A 22,416-nucleotide genomic window follows, 5' to 3' on the forward strand; every position below is an offset into this window, starting at 1 on the left:
AGATCATTAAAGGGGATGTTCTCTCTTCAGCAAATCACCTTTATCGTGTAGTGAAAGTTAATACAAGGCACTTACTAATATGTGTCCGTATTGCCTCCTTTGCTGGCTGGATATACACTGCTTGTTTCCATGGTTATGACCACCCTGTAATCCAGCAGCGGTGGTCGTGCTTGCACACTATAGGAAAAAGTACCAGCCTACGTGTGTTCCCAGCCACCAGAGAGGCATGCACGACCACCACTGATGGATTGCAGGGTGGTCATAACCATGGAAACGAGCAGTGTATAATGTGATGGGAAAATGAATCCAGCCAGCAAAGGAGACAATATGGACAATCACAATACATTAGCAAGTGGTTTGTGTTAAGTTTTTTCTACATGATCAAAGCCACTTGCTGAAGTGAGACAACCCCTTTAAAGGCTATGGACACCTCTAGGGAAAAAAATTTACGATTACATTTTACTCATTTTTAGGCTAAAAAATCATTGTTCAGTTGGTCTTTATTTTAAATGTTCAGTCAATTCTGAGATCCAGGGTTTAAAAAAAAATTCTGTCTATTTGCAAGCTGTCACTTTGTTTGCTCTGAATCCCGTCATCTGATGGCTCATATGTAGCTCTAATCTCTGATCTCCTATAGAGCAGGAGGAGCTGAGCAGATTGATATGTAGTTGAAAGGGAAAATATCCAGTATAACAATTTATTAATTTAAATTCCTGCTCATTCGGAGCTTTGAAGTCCAGGAGGCGGTCCTATCGGTGATTCATAGTCTTCCCTCTATGACTGTGTATACAGAGGTAGCTGTCAGTCACTGATAGGACCGCCTCCTGGACGCGAAAGCTCAGAATGAGCAGGAATTTAAATGAATGAAATAAGAGTTTCACTGAATCTTTTCCTATAAAACTATACATCGATCTGCTCAGCTCCTCCTGCTCTATAACATGTGACCTGCAGCTGTTTAACCCGACAGGTTCCCTTTATGAGGTCAGGAGTTCTGAGATAAAAGCTGCACGTGAGTCATCAGATGACAGGATTCAAAGAAAACAGACAGTTTTGAAAAGGGACTGCAAATAGACTCATTTTTTAACCCCTGTATTTTTGGAAATGGATGAATAGAAGAAAAAAAAAATAGCCCAAAATGAGTAAAATGCAATCATAAACATCCCAGAAGGGGTAGATGGCCTCTAAAGGTGTTTTCTGATAATCCAATGACATTTATAGACCACGGGTGGAGAACAGAAACAAAGACGATGAAGGTACCGACAAGCACATTCAAAAAAAAGTCCCATGTGTTCCACTGACATAATAGGAGAGAAATGGAACTTTCTCTTCTGTGTTGTAAGCTAAGCTGTGATGTAGCCCAAAGATGAGGAATCACTGATGACCTACACTCAATCTTTTCCTTCTCTTCTTTCTCCTGCTGTACGAGGCGCGCGGCCACCTCCTCAGCGGGACGTTCCTTCAGGTGGTGAGATTCCTCATGCTCGCACTCCTTACAGTGCTCTGCTTCTATGAGGGGGAGAAGAAACAAGACGGCAAGGTGAGATGAGGGATTCAGATCCAGACTGTAGGATAGAAGGACGCAGTGGCCCTAGGGGCAATGATCACATCTCACATTTTGGACACCAGGAGCCCCGAGTACTAGCCTAGGGCATCAGTCACATCTGCGTTTTTTAAATCCGGTAGTCTGTCCTGGCAGAGGAAAAAAAGACTACCGGAGTCACTGTATCTGGCATATGGAGACCGCTGGGTTCCCATTCCCATGCATGCACCAGTATTTCTCCAGCAGAAAGTCGGTATTTAAGCTGGAAACCTACAGAATCCCATTATATCGAATAGGGACCCGGCAGTGGCGGATACAGTAACTCCAGTAATCTGTCTCTCCGTCAGACCAGACTACCGGATTTATCAAACGGGAGACGTGAATGAAGCCTAAGCTAAAGCCCACCTTTCTCACATGCTGCCTCCACAGCAAGACCATTGGCCAGGTGAGGTTTATCACACCATATATAGAGCCAGGACCTTGCACCAACTTGATGAATGCCCTGTTCCTGACATTGTCCTGGCAGCGCACAATAGGGTGAACTGATGACAACGCTGCTGCAGGACTACATACAGGTACACTATCCCGGTCCAGAAGTGGTGCATTTACCTGAACCTGCTGGGTGTTTGGGCTTCTTCTCTCCTGTCTCGGATACCTTGGGAAGCTCCTCTTCATGCACCACTGCCGCTGGGACTGAAACGGCATCACCAGTGGCAGATATGATCTGTGCTACGTGCAATGAAGCTGCAAAGAAAAAATACAGCAATTAAAAAACTAGAAAAAAAATTATGTTTTTCCCCCCAATTTTATTGCACCTTAAAATTTGTTAATTTCTTACGATAATTTGTTTTCCCTTAGTCCTAACATCAGCACAGATGGGGTTAACCAGTCCTCAGGGGGTGGTTAACCCAATCTGTGCTGCTGGTAGGACGTAAGGGAAACTACATTTCCGTGGACATGCCAGTCGTGTTAACAAATGGGACTGAATGCACTCCTATCATCCCATGTGCTTTTTGATTAGGTGATACATATAGCCGATTTTGCTCTCTCTCATTGGATGCTTAATCCCTTGCTAACGGGGCGACTTTCCATTTTTTACTCCCTGCCTTTTTGGAGCCCTAGCTTTTTTATTTTCCCATTCTCATAGGCGTATGTGGTACTATCTAATAGCACCATTTAATATTGCAAAGGATGAAGTGGGAAGCTGGAAAAAAAAAAAATATCCAAATGTGGTGCGATTGGAAACAAAAATGCAATTCTGCCAGTTTTATGGGTTTTGTTTTTACAATATACAATATTTGTATAGTTTTTCTTAATTTTTAATACAAAAAAGAAAAAAAACGTGAAAACGTTTGTTTTTTAATCGCTATATTCTAACTTTACACAGTTGTGTGTACAGAGCTGTGTGAGGGCTCATTTTCTGTGAAGTGATCTGTACTTTTCATTGATACCATTTTGAGGTCTGTGACTCTTTGATCACTTTTTATAAAAAGATTTGTGGGAGTTGAAGCGACCCAAAAAAACGCAGAATCGGCCATTTTGATTTTTTTTTATATTTGTTACGCCATTTACCATATGGGATTTAAAAAATATATATTTTAATAATAATATGGGTGGTTGAAAGTGCACTCTTCCGGGTTTTGGACATCTTGAGGGGTTAAATGTCTGTGATCGGCATTACTGCCAGTCGTGGACATTAAGCCCAGGTGTCTGCTGTTTGGAGCTGGAGCCATCTGTAAAGACCCGACATGTGACACAATACAACATCACATTTTGTGAAAGGGGTAAAGGCACGTAGAGGTAACACGCAGCAACACAGCCTATGTGCAGTCTGTTCTCCTGAATGTAGATGCCCACTGGCATAGAGATAGGTGTTAAATAGAGAAGGTTCCTGCCTGGACTAGGGTCACCTTGCCGTGGTAGGTGGGCACAGATATTTTCAAAATATATTTGCTAAGAACCTCATATTTATCATATCAAATGAGGTATTAGTTTATGTATAGAGTTTGCATTTAGAGCTTTGATAGTGCTTTTATGTTCTGTCTTTAATTATGATTGTGTACATCCGCACAGTTATATCCTGCAGGATATGCATCATTTTAACAAATGGGCCTGTTTGCAGCACGGAGGACCCGCAATGTGTCAGGTAACCCCTTTGATTGTTCACACACACACACACAACATTTACCTTCCACATTTTGACCAGGTACGGGTGGTGCTTCAATACTTTCTTTCTTAGGTTGTTTGGAAATCTTTAATGGCCCAGAATCCTTTACCTGGGACACAAATCAAAGAAATTATACTAAACTACCTTTAGAGAGCGCAGCATAGGCTAGGTAAGGAGGACATGTGGGTCTCTATTACATGATTTAGTATTTTCTTAGGTGCAGCATACATATGCTTAAAGGGGCCGTTCAGGATCTTACTACTGATGACCTGTCCTCAGGACAGACCATCAATATCTGGTGGATGGAGATGGTCACCACAGAACGGAAAAGGAGCGGCACTGCAGACCAGCTCTGTCTGCTATACAAAGGATGCATCTGTGTAGTTCTGGCGCCAAAGCTACACCAAAACAGCCAACTGGCATGGGGGTGGGGGGTGTTGAACCACAGCCAATGAGATATTTATGGTCTACATCAGGCATGCTCAACCTGCGGCCCTCCAGCTGTTGCAAAACTACAACTCCCAGCATGCCTGCACAGCTTACAGCTATCAGCCTACAGCCGGGCATTGTGGGAGTTGTAGTTTTACAACAGCTGGAGGGCCGCAGGTTGAGCATGCCTGGTCTACATAATATCTGGTCTGCATTTCTGGAGCGCGGCCCCGCAATTGCAAACAAAAATAGGCAGTTCTATGGAGGTGCCGGCCGGGTATATTGCGGATCCACAATACACTACAGACATGTGAATGGACCCTTAGGCTGCTTTATCAAACACACCTATCCACACATGGCTGCAGTAATGGATGCTCCACTGTGTGGTACGCCCACTTTTTCCTGTGAACCAGTGGGGATCCGACTCCTACCAAAGACAGATTAATGGTCCATCACCGGGGTTAGCAACCTTCGGCACTCCAGCTGCTGAGAAACTACAACGCCCAGCATGAAAATGTACTTGGAGGATTCTGGGAGTTGTAGTTTCAGAACAGCTGGAGAGTCGGAGGTTGACGATCCCTGGTCTATCCTATGGAAAAGTTCCTTTTAGGTTGGAGACACCCAACTTACTGGTTTCTTTGGCACTGGGAGGTTATATGGTGCAGGCCCTAGAGCCAGCTCAAAGAGTTTGTCAGAATAAGGAACAGACTTCTCCACATTTTCCCGGAACCTGGGATCCCAGTTGGCATAGAGTACGGTGCCCCCGACACCACCACCAGCGAAGAGGAGCCCCGCAGCAATGATCTTCCCAGCAGAAGACCTGCAAGAAAACACACACTTACTGCATAAGGAGAAGTATACAGACAGCGGAACCACCAAGTCTGGACCTGCATCTCTTGTGTTAGCCTGGGCTTCTGTTGCCATCTTGGTGATCACTCTTAGAGTACACGCACCCTATGAGAGGCATGCATAGGATTTCATACATGAGGACGATGCAGATACTTATATTTCAAGGGCAAAAATCCTCCAGAAATAAACCAGTTTACTCCCTCTGACTACAAGCAAATCATTTCACTATTACAAAAATTTGTAAAACATTCAATTGATAATGCAAAGGTTTGATTCATGGGCCGGACCACCACTCCCAGATGAGGAGTACCTGGTCCCATGTGTAAGCACATTTGAAGTACCTACCTAATGGAAACAGTCAGTGTGCCATAAATTATTTGTACGGCAAAATCAAATGTTAAGATTTATAGATTTTAGTCTACACCGTTTATTAAAAGGGAACCCGTCATCAACTTTATGCTGACCTTACTGAGGGCAGCATAAAATAGTGACAGAAATGCTGATCTCAGCTAAAAGTAAGTGGTTGCCGCAGCCCAGGCCTTGAAAAGAGTCAAATCTACCTGAGAAGAGTCCTGGTTATTCATAATCTCCTTCTCTATCGCCCATCTGCTGATGATTGGCAGATCTGTCCTAGAGAGAAAGGGAGAAAACTAGGTAGAAGACTGTCAGTCATCAGCAGGTGGGCAGGAGAGCAGGAATTCATGGATAACCAGGACTCTTCTCAGGAGGCCGGGACTCTTTTTCAGGCCCAGTCTGCAATGATTGTGATGTTGGTTCTCAGCAACCACTTACTTTTAGCTCACGAGTGACACACCGCTGAAATCAGCATTTCTGTCACTATTTTATGCTGCCCTGTGAGGTCAGCATAAAGTTGATGACAGGTTCCCTTTAAAGGGGTTCTACACCTTTTTATTACTAATGCCCTATTCTTTGGGTAGATCATCAGTATCTGATCAGTGGGGGTCCGACACCCCCACGAACAGCTGTTTGAGAAGGCAGAGGCGCTCACAGTAGCACTGCAGCCTTCTTGCTGTTTCCCGCAGGCCAGTGAAATCCTGACTACCATCACTGGCCTGGACGCGGCTCAGCCCACTTCAATGGAAGCAATGCTGCAGTAACCTGATCAGTCCACTGCACAATGGACAGTGCGGTGTAGTTCTGGCGCTAAAGCTACTTCAGAACAGCTAATCGGTGGTGGTGCAGGGCGTCACTGAACAGCTACAGATGGCCCATCTTGAGGATAGACAACCCTTTAAAGGAGTTCTCATGTCTGATTTTAAATTTTTTACATTAGTCATCATATAGTACATGACAACACCTTTATAACAAAGCTAGAACCAGCCCTGTACCTCACATGGATCCAGAGATCTCCTCATTCATTGCTCTGCTAGATTTATATCAAGCTGGAAGCTCTAGGGGAGTGTCCTTTCTGCTGCAGCTCAGGGGGCGCGTCTCAGCTCTCCCCATAACAGTTCAGGGGGCGCGTCTCAGCTCTCCCCATAACAGCTCAGGGGGGCGCGTCTCAGCTCTCCCCATAACAGCTCAGGGGGGGCGCGTCTCAGCTCTCCCCATAACAGCTCAGGGGGGCGCGTCTCAGCTCTCCCCATAACAGCTCAGGGGGCGCGTCTCAGCTCTCCCCATAACAGTTCAGGGGGCGCGTCTCAGCTCTCCCCATAACAGCTCAGGGGGGCGCGTCTCAGCTCTCCCCATAACAGCTCAGGGGGGGCGCGTCTCAGCTCTCCCCATAACAGCTCAGGGGGGCGCGTCTCAGCTCTCCCCATAACAGTTCAGGGGGCGCGTCTCAGCTCTCCCCATAACAGTTCAGGGGGGCGCGTCTCAGCTCTCCCCATAACAGCTCAGGGGGGGCGCGTCTCAGCTCTCCCCATAACAGCTCAGGGGGGCGCGTCTCAGCTCTCCCCATAACAGCTCAGGGGGGGCGCGTCTCAGCTCTCCCCATAACAGCTCAGGGGGGGCGCGTCTCAGCTCTCCCCATAACAGCTCAGGGGGGCGCGTCTCAGCTCTCCCCATAACAGCTCAGGGGGGGCGCGTCTCAGCTCTCCCCATAACAGCTCAGGGGGGCGCGTCTCAGCTCTCCCCATAACAGCTCAGGGGGGGCGCGTCTCAGCTCTCCCCATAACAGCTCAGGGGGGCGCGTCTCAGCTCTCCCCATAACAGCTCAGGGGGGCGCGTCTCAGCTCTCCCCATAACAGCTCAGGGGGGCGCGTCTCAGCTCTCCCCATAACAGCTCAGGGGGGCGCGTCTCAGCTCTCCCCATAACAGCTCAGGGGGGCGCGTCTCAGCTCTCCCCATAACAGCTCAGGGGGGCGCGTCTCAGCTCTCCCCATAACAGCTCAGGGGGGCGCGTCTCAGCTCTCCCCATAACAGCTCAGGGGGGCGCGTCTCAGCTCTCCCCATAACAGCTCAGGGGGGCGCGTCTCAGCTCTCCCCATAACAGCTCAGGGGGGCGCGTCTCAGCTCTCCCCATAACAGCTCAGGGGGGGCGCGTCTCAGCTCTCCCCATAACAGCTCAGGGGGGGCGCGTCTCAGCTCTCCCCATAACAGCTCAGGGGGGCGCGTCTCAGCTCTCCCCATAACAGCTCAGGGGGGCGCGTCTCAGCTCTCCCCATAACAGCTCAGGGGGGCGCGTCTCAGCTCTCCCCATAACAGCTCAGGGGGGCGCGTCTCAGCTCTCCCCATAACAGCTCAGGGGGGCGCGTCTCAGCTCTCCCCATAACAGCTCAGGGGGGCGCGTCTCAGCTCTCCCCATAACAGCTCAGGGGGGCGCGTCTCAGCTCTCCCCATAACAGCTCAGGGGGGCGCGTCTCAGCTCTCCCCATAACAGCTCAGGGGGGCGCGTCTCAGCTCTCCCCATAACAGCTCAGGGGGGCGCGTCTCAGCTCTCCCCATAACAGCTCAGGGGGGCGCGTCTCAGCTCTCCCCATAACAGCTCAGGGGGGCGCGTCTCAGCTCTCCCCATAACAGCTCAGGGGGGCGCGTCTCAGCTCTCCCCATAACGGCTCAGGGGGGCGCGTCTCAGCTCTCCCCATAACAGCTCAGGGGGCGCGTCTCAGCTCTCCCATAACAGCTCAGGGGGGCGCGTCTCAGCTCTCCCATAACAGCTCAGGGGGCGCGTCTCAGCTCTCCCCATAACAGCTCAGGGGGCGCGTCTCAGCTCTCCCCATAACAGCTCAGGGGGCGCGTCTCAGCTCTCCCCATAACAGCTCAGGGGGCGCGTCTCAGCTCTCCCTATAACAGTTCAGGGGGCGTGTCTCAGCTCTCCGTATAACAGCTCTGGAAGTGTGCCCATGCTCTCCCCTATCACAGCTCAGGGGGCGTGTCCATGCTCTCCCTATCACAGCTCAGGGGGCAGTTGAAGGATGAAACTGAGCATGTGCGGCCTTCTCAGTGAGCAGGTCAAAGAAATAGGAAAAAAAAACACTATACAGATATATTTTATGGAATAACTGTCTATACTAAATTTTGAATTACATGCAATTACAAAAGTATTCAGATCCAGGTGCTGGTTTGAAAACTGGAGAATATTTTTCGTGGGACAACCCCTTTAAAGTGTACTGCAACTGTGTACTTAACATTTGCTACATCTGTATGCCTCATGCCTGATATTAGTGCTAGGGATACGATTTACAGTCAGATGAAGCCTTTACTGTAGACGATTCACCTTCACACTGTAGAGAGGCTTCAGGTTACATATAAAGGGACACGCCGTCAAGGACACAGCGGCCCCAGACCAGCGCTGGATACTACTGGAATGTGCGTCACGGCTGAGATATGGGGACAAACAACCCTGCAGACCACATCAGCACTGCTTTATATACCAAAAAGAAACCAGATATTTGGGGTGGTGTTCTTTTTACTCAATGGAAAAAAAATTAAAATCCCTTGATTCTGACAACTATGTATTTTTGCAGTGTGATATCACTTCCTAGAAATGCCTATACATAAAATACCAGTAGGCCACATCTAATGACCGAATTGTGGGATTAAAGGGGTTCTCCACAAAAATACTGATTTTATTTTTTTCCCCCCAGCAAGTGCCCACAGCCTGCCTTCATAAATAGGATTCCAGTCCCCGTCACGTTTTCTTCTGGCTCTGCATGGGCATGATCACATGCTCCACTACAGCCAATGACTGGCCAGAAGCGCCACATACAGCTGAAGCCAGTCATTGGCTGCGGCGGAGCATGTGACCATGACCGTGCCCATGCAGCGCCGGGAGAAAACAAGCCGGGGACTGGAACATGGACACAGCAGAGGAGCGGGGTGGTGGGGAGCAGGTATGAATCTTCTGTTTATGAAGGCAGGATGTGGGCACTTGCTGGGAAAAACAAAAAACACCATTTCTGGAGAACCCTTTTAAATTGGGTCATGTTTTATCTCAACAGAATTTTTTTATTCTTTTTTTTATTTTTTTTAAGGTGCTGCAGGGCTTGACAGCGATGGTCTAACACAGGGGTCAGCAACCTCCGGCACTCCAGGTGTTGTGAAACTACATCTCCCATCATGCACACTTGCTCAGCTGTTCTCTGAACTCCCACAGGAGTGAAAGGAGCATGCTGGGAGTTGTAGTTTCACAATAGCTGGATTGCCAAAGGCCACTACACATCGCTAGCTGCACATGAGCTAAGAATAGCATATGCATATATCTAATGATAGGTGAGCAATGCCGACTTCCTGACACTGCACTCCAGAAATGGCCGCCGCTGGACGTCCATCAGCGGCCTCCATTCACTTTGGGACACACAGTGGGGGATAGACAGGGAAACTAGCTGATGCGCAGTCCATCTCAGGTGTAAGTGAATGGAGGCCACTGATGGAAGGGACCCCCCCAGCGGCGGCCATTTTTGAAGTGCAGTGTCAGGAAGCAGATGATCAGCCACAGTAAACCACCAGACATTAGCGCCAATTGTTTACTAACGCCTATGTGCAGCTAGTAATATACAGTGGCCACTGTAAAACACCCTAGGAAAGCGCTAAAGCCTGCCCATTAGTGCCAGTGACGTCACTGGGCTCACTGCTAGGCAGAAGCCTCCCCCTAGCATTCCCATACAGAGACTCTGTACATCACCGGATGCTGCTCCAATGCTCACTCAGAGGGGATATGTCCGGGTTCAGCTCTGAACAACCCCTTTAATTATTATTTCACAGCGCTGTCCGGAGATTGTCACAAGGCTCTGTCCCCAGTGCAGCTCAGGATAGGTCATCAATATCAGATTGGCTGACTGCTGACACCCCCACCAATCAGCTGTTTGAAGAGAGCGCAATGCTTGTACGAGCAATGCCTTCTCTTCTCTGTGTACCGCCCTACACAGCAAGGCGCTGTCCCATTGAAGTCCATGGGGATGGCATAGCTGTACTTACACCTGCTCACCGCTGCAATTGTGACGGCAAGCAGGTAAACAATGAAAAGATGGCGGCACTCGTTCAAGCACTGCGTTCTCTTCAAGGAGCTGATCGGCAGCAGTGCTGGGAGTCGCCCCACCGACGACTTTGATATTGATGACCTATCCTCAGGACTGGGCCCCTGGACTCCACCGGCCAGCAGAGCATATGCTGAGACCACCTTGTTCCAGGGCAGCATGGTGGCTGAATGGTTGCCACTGTTATCTTGCAGCTCCGGGGTCCTGGGTCCACATTTAACATCTCCAAAAACATACCAGAATTTAGATTATGAGCCCCAGCGAGAGGTGACAATTTCTATATGCAACCACTATATAAGTGAATAAAATAATTCCCTGCAGTGCTCAGAGCCACTTTCCACGTGGCTGAGAAACACCATCAACCACATGCACCGCCCTCCAACGTGAAAATCCCAGGTAGTACCCCCCCCCATGCCCTGGGATACGTCATCAGTGGTGAATCTTAGAAAACCCCTCTAGGGTACGGGTGCAGGTAAAATCCACACACATTTCAGCGTTTTCGCACCAAATACCATGGTTTTTAGTGCAGATTTGCAGACAAGAATAGGCATTTCTATAATGGGCCGTCTGTTCCGTTCTGCAAATCGTGGAAGGCACACGGGCGGCATCCGCAATTTGCAGACCGCAAAACACGGCACGGTCGTGTGAATGAGCCCTTAGGCTGCGGTTTTTCTGCACAAGAATCTGCATGTAACCTGCAATGTGTGCAGGTAGCCTTAGAGTATTGCATTAGTCCTGGGCTCCGCCCCCGCGGAGCGCCCATACAGCAGGTAATAAATAAATCAGTGAACACCATACCCAGATGGCTCTGTGGAATAAGCTCTTGTCACGCGCAGAGGGTTAAGTGATTTCTTCACACACAGACATTCCTACAAAAGAAAAAGAGAAAAAAAAAAGTGTCACAAATGACCCGACCAGGCCACATAGGACGTTTTATTTGACTCTTATTAAGGCCTCATGCACACGACAGTATTTTTTCACGGTCCGCAAAAACGGGGTCCGTAGGTCCGTGATCCGTGACCGTTTTTTCGTCCGTGGGTCTTCCTTGATTTTTGGAGGATCCACGGACATGGAAAAAAAAGTCGTTTTGGTCATCCGCCTGGCCGTGCGGAGCCAAACGGATGCGTCCTGAATTACAATGCAAGTCAATGGGGACGGATCCGTTTGACGTTGACACAATATGGTGCAATTGCAAACGGATCCGTCCCCATTGACTTTCAATGTAAAGTCTGGAGTTCTTTTATACCATCGGATTGAAGTTTTCTCCAATCCGATGGTATATTTTACCTTGAAGCGTCCCCATCACCATGGGAACGCCTCTATGTTAGAATATACTGTCGGATATGAGCTACATCGTGAAACTCAGATCTGACAGTATATTCTAACACAGAGGCGTTCCCATGGTGATGGGGACGCTTCAGGTTAGAATATACAAAAAAAACTGGCAGACCCCCCCCCCCCCCCTGTTTTTAACTCATTGGTGGCAGTGTGCGCCCCCCCCCCCTCCCTCCATTGTAATAATAGCATTGGTGGCCAGTGCGCCCCTCCCCTCCCTCCCTCTATTGTAATGATAGCATTGGTGGCAGTGTGCGCCCCCCCTCCCTCTATTGTAATAATAGCATTGGTGGCAGTGTGTGCCCCCCCCTCCCTCTATTGTAATAATAGCATTGGTGGCAGTGTGTGCCCCCCCTCCCTCTATTGTAATAATAGCATTGGTGGCAGTGTGTGCCCCCCCCCCCTCCCTCTATTGTAATAATAGCATTGGTGGCCAGTGCGCCCCTCCCCTCCCTCCCTCTATTGTAATGATAGCATTGGTGGCAGTGTGCGCCCCCCCCCCCCTCCCTCTATTGTAATAATAGCATTGGTGGCAGTGTGCGCCCCTCCCCTCCCTCCCTCTATTGTAATGATAGCATTGGTGGCAGTGTGCGCCCCCCCCCTCCCTCCCTCTATTGTAATGATAGCATTGGTGGCAGTGTGCGCCCCCCCCCCGATCATTGGTGGTAGCAGAGTAGAAGCATCATACTTACCTGGCTGCTGGCTGCTGCGATCTGTGTCCGGCCAGGAGCTCCTCCTACTGGTAAGTGACAGGTCTGTGCGGCGCATTGCTGTCACTTACCAGTAGGAGGAGCTCCCGGCCGGACGCAGACATCGCAGCAGCCAGCAGGTAAGTATGAATCTTCTACTATTGCTAAGGCTAAGTAACCATGGTAACCAGGACTGCAGTAGCGTCCTCGTTGCCATGGTTACCGATCGGAGCCCCAGTGATTAAACTGGGACTCCGATCGGAACTCCGCTGCCACCAATGATCTGGGGGGGGGGGGGGAAGGCCGCACACTGCACCCAATGTATTAAAAGAATAGAGGGAGGAGGGGGGGGGGCGCACACTGCCACCAATGTATTAAAACAATAGAGGGAGGAGGGGGGGCGGTGCGCACACTGCTACCAATGTTAATGCAATAGAGGGAGGGAGGGGGGGCCGCACACTGTGCCACTAATGTTATTAATACAATAGAGGGAGGGAGGGGGGGCGCACTGGCCACCAATGAAATTTAAACTGGGGAGGAAGGGGGGTTCTGCCCCCTGCTGCCTGGCAGCCCCGAGTCTCTTACAGGGCGCTATGATAGCACAATTAACCCCTTCAGGTGCAGCACCTGAGGGGTTAATTGTGCTGATCACAGCCCCCTGTAAGAGATCGGGTGCTGCCAGGCAGCAGGGGGCAGTCATGTACACAGTTCATTGTATAGTCTAACTAGAAGTGTCCCCATCACCATGGGAACGCCTCTGTGTTAGAATATACTGTCGGATCTGAGTTTTCACAAAGTGAAAACTCAGCTATGAAAAAGCTTTTATGCAGACGGATCTTTGGATCCGTCTGTATGAAAGCAACCTACGGCCAAGGATCACGGACACGGATGCCAATCTTGTGTGCATCCGTGTTCTTTCACTGACCCATTGACTTGAATGGGTCCGTGAACCGTTGTCCGTCAAAAAAATAGGACAGGTCCTATTTTTTTGACGGACAGGATACACGGATCACGGTCTCGGCTGCAAAACGGTGCATTTTCCGATTTTTCCACGGACCCATTGAAAGTCAATGGGTCAGCGAAAAAAAAACGGAAAACGGCACAACGGCCACGGATGCACACAACGGTCGTGTGCATGAGGCCTAAAGCTGATAAAAGTCATTTTCAAGAACATGAAGGAACAGTTACAATGAAACTAGTAATAACATTATCCAATCAGTTGTTAGACTGTGCAGGGTGTAACGCCCATCTGGACCTTCATTATTCAGTCACAACTTCTGGTAGGAATAATAGAGGAATGGAACAACAGAGTCATAAGGATAGATGTTCCAGGATTGTAATTCCTAAATCAGACATGTCAGGTGCTCCATCTTATCTTCTCATTGAAGAGAAGCCCTGGCTTACTCCCCTCGGAGAGCACATGAAGGCTCCGCCAAGCCGAGCTTGCATGTGTATGAGGGGATTGAGAGAACGCAATGCTGATTTTTCTCAGAAGCAGTTTAATTTGCTACAACGGCTTCTTTGACCTCCAGGATGCAGTGGGGCCTCATTCACACAACCAGATTTTTCTTCTCCATCAGATACGCATTTTTTGTGGACCCATAAAAGACAGTAACCCGGACATGGATGTTATGTGTGTGCTGTCCGCATCCATGTCTCTGTCTCGCAAATGATAGAACACGTCCGCTTCTTGACGGTTTTGTGGACATGAAAAGGCATTTCTACTACTGGGCCTGTGAAAAACGCAGCATGCACACGGCCTGTATCCGTGGCCAAATACATACGGTCGCATGCAAGTACCCCAACTTTATTTTTCGATGATTGCATTTATTTATTTTTTGCTGACAGTGTGATATCTTGATTTTTACAATTTGTGTATTTTTTTAATAACTTTTTCCAGGCATAACAAAAAAAAAAAAATTATATATATATTTTTTGCAAAAAATGCCATGCCACGCTTCCGTTACTGATAATACAACCGTCTGCATCCGCTATGAAAGGATCCGGTTGTATTATCTTTAAAATAGCCAAGACGGATCAGTCATGAACTTTATTGAAAGTCATCGGGAAACGGACCCGTTTTCTATTGTGTCTGAGAAACCGGATTCGTCCCCATTGACTTACATTGGGAGTCATGACGGATCCGTCTTGCTCCGCATCACATCGTGGACTAAAAAAATGGTGCTTGCAGCGTTATTCCATCCGCGATGGGGACGCAACCATAAAGTATGGAATGCATTCTGGTTCGCTACGTTTCGTTCAGTTTTGTCCCCATTGACAATGAATGGGGACAAAACGGCAGTGTTTTCTCCCGCTATTGAGATCCTATGACGGATGTCAATAGCGGAAAGGGAAAGTGCAGGTGTGAGAGTGGCCTTAGTGGTATGCCAACATTTTACAGGGTGCCTTCATTTTCACAAACTTTTGACATGCCATAGCAACATGTCAAAAGTTTTGATTGGTAGGGGTCTGGGTGCCGACACCCCCCCTGTGATTGCTAAACCAAGGGACCAGCCGAGCAGACACTACAGAAAACACATGGCTTGGCTAAGTGCTCCTGCAATCACTGACCCCCACAGATCTAAAATTGTGACGTGATGGGGAGGGGGTACCACAGTGTACAGTGAGCTCCCCCTAGTGCTGACTGCAGGAATCCAAAACCTTACCATTTCTCTTTGCGGGGGGTGGAATACATGTAACAGAAACATGGTGCAGACCCCTACTACAGAGATAGTGAGGGACCCATTCAGATAAATGCTTGCTGTGTGCATTAATATGGATGGCACAGCTCTACCACTCATGTATGAGGTTTCTAGTCCAGGGAGTGATTTGAAGCTTCATGTTGTGGGATGTATCTGTGCACAATGTGGTCAATCACCGCTAGTAATGTAGACACCGCTAGAAGTTTACGTCCATGGCCAGCATGAGACGCTATGTGACCTGCAGGTGGTCTGGCGGTGCCCACGGACTGTAGTAGACACTCCTCTCTCCACCGTCCCTCATCCTTTGCCGTCACCGGTGTAGACAGGATGGCAGTCTGTAGGTCAGCTTTAGGCTACACGACGACAATAAGCCGCACAACTACCCTGCTACACATGTCGCACGCCAATTTTTATAATGATAGTCTATGGTGTTGCACTGCGACGCGACAGCAGCAGAAAAATCCATCTGGCTGCATGTCGCAGTGCAACACCATAGCCTATCATTATAAAAATTGTTGAGACAAAATGTCACGCAACATATGTTGTTGTGTAGCCCTAGCATTAAAGGGGCAGGGGCAACTATTAAAGGGGCAACTACTGTGGAGGTCACTGTTAAGGCAGCGGGATACTGGGGAGGTCACTGCTAAGGCAGCGGGATACTGGGGAGGTCACTGCTAAGGCAGCGGGATACTGTGGAGGTCACTGCTAAGGCAGCGGGATACTGTGGAGGTCACTGCTAAGGCAGCGGGATACTGTGGAGGTCACTGCTAAGGCAGCGGGATACTGTGGAGGTCACTGCTAAGGCAGCGGGATACTGTGGAGGTCACTGCTAAGGCAGCGGGATACTGTGGAGGTCACTGCTAAGGCAGCGGGATACTGTGGAGGTCACTGCTAAGGCAGCGGGATACTGTGGAGGTCACTGCTAAGGCAGCGGGATACTGTGGAGGTCACTGCTAAGGCAGCGGGATACTGTGGAGGTCACTGCTAAGGCAGCGGGATACTGTGGAGGTCACTGCTAAGGCAGCGGGGTACTGTGGAGGTCACTGCTAAGGCAGCGGGGTACTGTGGAGGTCACTGCTAAGGCAGCGGGGTACTGTGGAGGTCACTGCTAAGGCAGCGGGGTACTGTGGAGGTCACTGCTAAGGCAGCGGGGTACTGTGGAGGTCACTGCTAAGGCAGCGGGGTACTGTGGAGGTCACTGCTAAGGCAGCGGGGTACTGTGGAGGTCACTGTTAAGGCAGCGGGGTACTGTGGAGGTCACTGTTAAGGCAGCGGGGTACTGTGGAGGTCACTGCTAAGGCAGCGGGGTACTGTGGAGGTCACTTAAGGCAGCGGGATACTGTGGAGGTCACTGCTAAGGCAGCGGGGTACTGTGGAGGTCACTGTTAAGGCAGCGGGGTACTGTGGAGGTCACTGTAAAGGTGAGTCGGCTGATGTGAAAGTCAAAGTTAAGGGGGATGGGCTGCTGTGCAGGTCCTATTTTAAAGTGGCGGGGCACTGTGTGGGGGGGTCAGTGTTAAGGGGTGGGGAACTGTTGAGTTCACTGTCGATATCTTTTTTAGCGACACACAGAAACATTAGATGAAATATACCCATGTGAAGCCGGGTCCTTCTGCTAGTGTATTATAAAAGTCCCATAGTATGATAAAAAGAAATGACGTAATATAAGCACAAGCCTTACAATCCATCCCATCTGTACAATTACCACAGATCCCATGGAAAACAAGCGCTCGTACAGTTACATCTACTAATAAAAGAAATAAGTTATGCCACAAAAAGCACGTGAGGACCATCGGCTCTCGTCTAACTTTCTATCAACTTCTGATTGGCTTCGCACAAGACAGATTCTTACGTCACCATTCTGGTACAAATTATCGCATATTTGGCTACACCGCAAAAAAACGCCGGACGCAGCGATTACCTTGCTCCTGGGATGTAACATTTGAAATCCAGAACACGTCCGAGTTTTGTGCGGACTGGTTTCCAAATACACACATTACAGTCTGTGCGGAAATAATGAAGGCAGGAAGAAATCCGCCTGTAAATCCTGAAGGTATATCATCCGGAATCCTGACGGATCTCAATACACTCGTCTGAAGGCGGCCGAAGGGACCTTGTGGCCAAAACGTCAATCTCTCAACATCCAACCTGCATGACCACTGTGCTGGGTACATCTGCTCCCCCCGTCTGTGTAAAGACCCCTTTAAACTGCGTAGATGTTTTCCTGTGGCCGAGCACTGCAGCACCGTGTGGTCCTAGCCTTAAAAAGTTTCTCAGTACTTCAGTATTGATGACCTATTGCAGTGGTGGCGAACCTATGGCACGGGTGCCAGAGGCGGCACTCAGAGCCCTCTTTGTAGGCACCCGCTTCCTGGAAAAAGTCTATGGTACACCAATATGCTTTAGATTTTTCCTGCCATTCATCATCGCAGGGCGCACTATGAACAGCGCAGGCAGCGCATTGAATGTGGGCAGGCTATTATAGTACATGGAGGATATACTATACTGGACTGTAGTATTTAGACTATTATAGCTAAATGATGAAGTACATGAAAGATATACTATATTAGTATATAAGTGCAAGATAATGCACCTGGGGCGTAAAAACCCAAGAGCAGAATATAAAATCAGTGATACAGTCCTAACCTCAGTATCTGAGGAAAGGGATTTAGGGATCATTATTTCAGAAGACTTAAAGGTAGGCAGACAATGTCACAGAGCAGCAGGAAATGCTAGCAGAATGCTTGGGTGTATAGGGAGAGGCATTACCAGTAGAAAGAGGGAGGTGCTCATGCCGCTCTACAGGGCACTAGTGAGACCTCATTTGGAGTATTGTGCTCAGTACTGGAGACCATATCTCCAGAAGGATATTGATACTTTGGAGAGAGTTCAGAGAAGAGCTACTAAACTAGTATATGGATTGCAGGATAAAACCAGGAAAGATTAAAGGACCTTAACGTGTATAGCTTGGAAGAAAGACGAGACAGAGGGGATATGATAGAGACTGCTAAATACATAAAGGGAATCAACAAGGGAAATTCAAACGTCCGCAAAAGGGTCCGCACCCGTTCCGCAATTTTGCTGAACGGGTGCGGACCCATTCATTCTCTATGGGCCCAGACGTGAAACGGAGAGCGCACTATGTGCTCTCCGCTTCCGCATTTGCGGAGCGCGGCCCCGAACTTCCGGTCCACAGCTCCGCAAAAGATAGAACATGTCCTATTCTTGTCACATTATCAGCCAATAGAAGCTCGCAGGCCCTTAGTCTCTACATACACACAGTTTTACTCCAGGTTTCCATAACAAACCAGCCATTTTTCTTCACTGCTGTACATCAGCTTTAGGCTAGGGCTACACGACGACAGTAAGTCGCACGACACATAAGGCACAGCTACACTGATGTCGCGCAACAATTTTTATAATAATAGTCTATGGCAGTGATGGCTAACCTTGGCACGCCAGCTGTGGTAAAACTACAACTCCCAAGATGCCCCCCTTGCTTGGCTGCTCTCAGAACTCTATAGAAATAAATGGAGCATGCTGGGAGTCGTAGTTTCACCACAGCTGGAATGCCAAGGTTAGCCATCACTGGATGGTGTCGCACTGCGATATGTGACATGCGGCAAGATGGATTTTTCTGCGACTGTCGCGTCGCAGCATGTCACATCGCAGTGCGACACCATAGACTATCATTATAAAAATTGTTGAGACAAAATGTTGCGCGACACATGTCGCCGTGTAGCACTAGCATTAAAGGGGCATGGTGCTGTGGGGGTTACTGTTAAGGGGGCAAGGGCCACTATTAAAGGGGCAACTGCTGTAGAGGTCACTGTTAAAGGGGCAGGCTGCTGTGAAGGTCAAAGTTAAGGGGATGGGCTGCTGTGAAGGTCCCATTTTAAAGTGGCAGGGCACTGTAGGGGGGGGGGGGTCATTGTGTGTGTGTGTTGGGGGTCATTGTTAAGGGGCTGGGCACTGTGTGTGTTGGGGGATCATTGTTAAGGGGCGGGGCACTGTGTGTGTTGGGGGGATCATTGTTAAGGGGCGGGGCACTGTGTGTGTTGGGGGGGATCATTGTTAAGGGGCGGGGCACTGTGTGTGTTGGGGGGGGATCATTGTTAAGGGGCGGGGCACTGTGTGTGTTGGGGGGGATCATTGTTAAGGGGCGGGGCACTGTGTGTGTGTTGGGGGGGGATCATTGTTAAGGGGCGGGGCACTGTGTGTGTTGGGGGGGTCATTGTTAAGGGGCGGGGCACTGTGTGTGTTGGGGGGGATCATTGTTAAGGGGCGGGGCACTGTGTGTGTTGGGGGGGATCATTGTTAAGGGGCGGGGCACTGTGTGTGTTGGGGGGGATCATTGTTAAGGGGCGGGGCACTGTGTGTGTTGGGGGGGTCATTGTTAAGGGGCGGGGCACTGTGTGTGTTAGGGGGGGTCATTGTTAAGGGGCGGGGCACTGTGGGGGGGGTCATTGTTATAGTATAACTGTCATCTTTTTTTTTTTTTGGGAGTATTGGATTGTGGTGATTAATATCTCCTTGGTGGCCCTATTTAAACTTTTCACTGTGTATTCAATTACCCCTTAATTCCACAGTTTAGTTCCCTGTGCTGCCTGCTTTTACCTCTGCTTAAAATCAGGTTGCTAGGCAGGTCCGTCTATGTGTGGAAGGACGGAGGACGCAGAAGCACGCAGCGTGCAGGGTCAGATTACAGCCAGGGACTGTAAGTAAATGATTAAAGCCAGGTCCTCCCCAGCAGCTGATACCAGTGCCTGGGCTGTGTGCACTTCTCCCTGTCCCTGCGCTTGGCAGACGCTCCCTCACACAGCAGACTGGGACAATGCAGAGCTGAAGCAGCGCAGAGCAGAGAAGGGAGATCTGCCGTCTGCTCACTGTATAAATGAAAGCAACATGTGGTAAGAGGACCCCTTTGTGCTGCAGGATATTAACCCTTTAGGGGGGAGGGCTCTGGTTACTGACACTTTTGGGGGGCTATTGTTACTGGCTAGTGAGGGCAGGCGGGATTAGCCTCAGGGTGAGGGCAGTGGCGGCCATCTTAACTGAATAGTGAGATTGCAGTTTTATGCAGACTGGTTGCTAAGGGCTGAATCTTATTAAATATGGGGTAAGTCAGTCTAATAGTAACTGATTCTGGAATATCATGTTATTAGCAACTACATATATGAAAATTTAAATTAGGGTCTTAACGTGACAGTTATCCTTTAAGGGACGGGGTGCTGTACAGGTCACAGTTATGGGGGATACTGGTCGATATCTTAACGACACACACAAACATTAAATGAAATAGATCAGAGATGCTCAACCTGCGGCCCTCCAGCTGTTGTAAAACTACAACTCCCACCATGCCCTTCTGTAGACTGATAGCTGTCCAGAAATGATGGGAGTTGTAGTTTTGCAACATCTGGAGGGCTGCAGGATGAGCATGCCTGAAATAGATGAAATATACCCGTGCGAAGCCGGGTCCTTCTGCTAGTGTATTAAAAAATCTTCCATAGCTACGAGTCTTCCGCAAACAGCGGACCGCGGTGAGGGCGGGTTCGCATCCACATTACGGAATTCAGTTACAGGTTCCCTTAAGGAAATATAAAGGAAAGCGAAGCGGGAGCCTTTAAGAGGCGTTCCGTTTTGCTCCGTCCTGATACATGTCTATGGGGGCACATAAAAGTTCCGTTATACATGATGGAAAAAAAAAGTCTTGACGACAGAACCTATAACGGAATGCCGTAACGCCAATGCGAACCCGCCCTAACACGGATATCTTCCAAACTCCCATGGCAATGAGTGATGAGCGCGCCGGTCTCTGAGGCACCTGGCATTGGGGTCGTGTCCGATATGTCAGTGTGTGAGACCGGAGTGGCCCTTTAAAGGTAAGAATATTAGTCTTTATTATTTTATTTGCCGTGTTTCTGATCTGCAGGCTTCTTGATGCGTTTGACCCTTTAGTGACCAGTGTCCTGGAAGCACACGGACCGTGGCAGTCCCTCATGGACTGACACACAGGATTCCTCAGCCAGTCAGGCCCAGGCACGGAGCTGAGTGACACCCACTACAAGGTCACGTCGTCCCAGAGCTCCGGACAGCCGCACAGTGTCCCTCAGCCGCTGCTGACAGGACAGAGCGGGGACTGTGGGGGGGGGCAGCTGCAGTAACCGCACCCCCCACCCTGTCACACCGCCCGGACACTGACTTGCTGCTCTTCCAGCATCTGCCCTCAGGACTTCCACTGACCTAGCAAAGCCAAGCTTTCCCATTGGATAAACCTCACGTCCATCACAATAAAACTAAACCTGATTGGACCGCGGACACGCCACTCACACGTAAGCCCGCCCTTCTACGTAACACAGTTGAAAGGTCTTTGAAGCGTCCAGCGATTGGATGGAGAAGCCAGAACGACGCAATGTGATTGGTTAGTCGGGTTACTGAGCTCGCAGCCGATTGGCTGGCGGTAAAAGCAATACGCGGTGCTCAGTCAGGCCGGAGCGCCCGGTATAATGCCACGAGACGCAGCTAGGAGAGGCGCTGATCACGGCCGGCCCGCGCCCTCCAAAACATGGCCCACGGCGCTGTGAGCGGCTTTGCTGTCAGTAGCATGCTAAGGTCGTGGGTATTTACCTTAGCGAGCGCCGCCGCACGGGCCTTCCTGCACACCCGAAGCATGTTCCCTGTGGTAACGGGGAGTAATCAGTCCGGTAACCGACTCAACACACCATGTCCCGGCACGGGATGAATGAGAAGAGTGACCGCGCAGCCCGAACTGACACCGCCCACGCCTCCTTCTCTGACCACACCCACTCTATACAGTAGCAGCGTGCGTCTCTCCTTTTTTTTTTTTTTTTTTTTTTTTCATTCAACAACTTTATTAAACCTCTCACAGATTAGAGCATATCGCTTTTTTTTTTTATTATATAACTTTATTAATACTGGATAGAAACAACATCATGTAGATTTCCAGTAATGATGCCTGACACTAACATGCTTTGTGACCCCCATTTCATGCTGCACTTATTTCATGAACAATCCATGGGACGCCGACTATAGAGTATGCCCACACGTAGTGGAAACGCAGCAGAATTACGTGCGGAAAATGTGCAGCATTTAAAGGGTTTCTGTCATCAGAAAAATCGTTATGTATCTGGGTGACATGAGCGATGTGCTGATGTCAGCAGAACACAACCGTACGACTCATATCTCCCTGCCTGCCGCCGCTCACGCTAAATAATGACTTTTATAATATGCAAATTAGCCTCTAGGT

At 49.3% G+C, this 22,416-nt stretch overlaps 1 protein-coding gene across 2 annotated transcripts in view; it reads right to left on the reverse strand.

Moving 5' to 3' along the window:
- Positions 1–21,958, reverse strand: part of IMMT (inner membrane mitochondrial protein) — a 31,547-nt gene extending 9,589 nt beyond the window's left edge. For both annotated transcript variants that reach the window (XM_044295162.1, XM_044295154.1), the window contains exons 1-6: positions 21,777–21,958; positions 11,222–11,292; positions 4,767–4,956; positions 3,729–3,816; positions 2,150–2,284; positions 1,387–1,506 (exon numbers count right to left, since the gene is read on the reverse strand). In XM_044295162.1, coding sequence (XP_044151097.1) covers positions 1,387–1,506; positions 2,150–2,284; positions 3,729–3,816; positions 4,767–4,956; positions 11,222–11,292; positions 21,777–21,821 — 649 coding nt within the window. In that variant the 5' untranslated portion in view covers positions 21,822–21,958. The remainder of the gene's footprint in view (positions 1–1,386; positions 1,507–2,149; positions 2,285–3,728; positions 3,817–4,766; positions 4,957–11,221; positions 11,293–21,776) is intronic.
- Between the last annotated feature and the right edge of the window lie 458 nt (positions 21,959–22,416).

Source organism: Bufo gargarizans, chromosome 1 (genome assembly GCF_014858855.1).
Source record: "Bufo gargarizans isolate SCDJY-AF-19 chromosome 1, ASM1485885v1, whole genome shotgun sequence".
In the NCBI taxonomy this organism is placed as follows: Eukaryota; Metazoa; Chordata; class Amphibia; order Anura; family Bufonidae; genus Bufo; species Bufo gargarizans.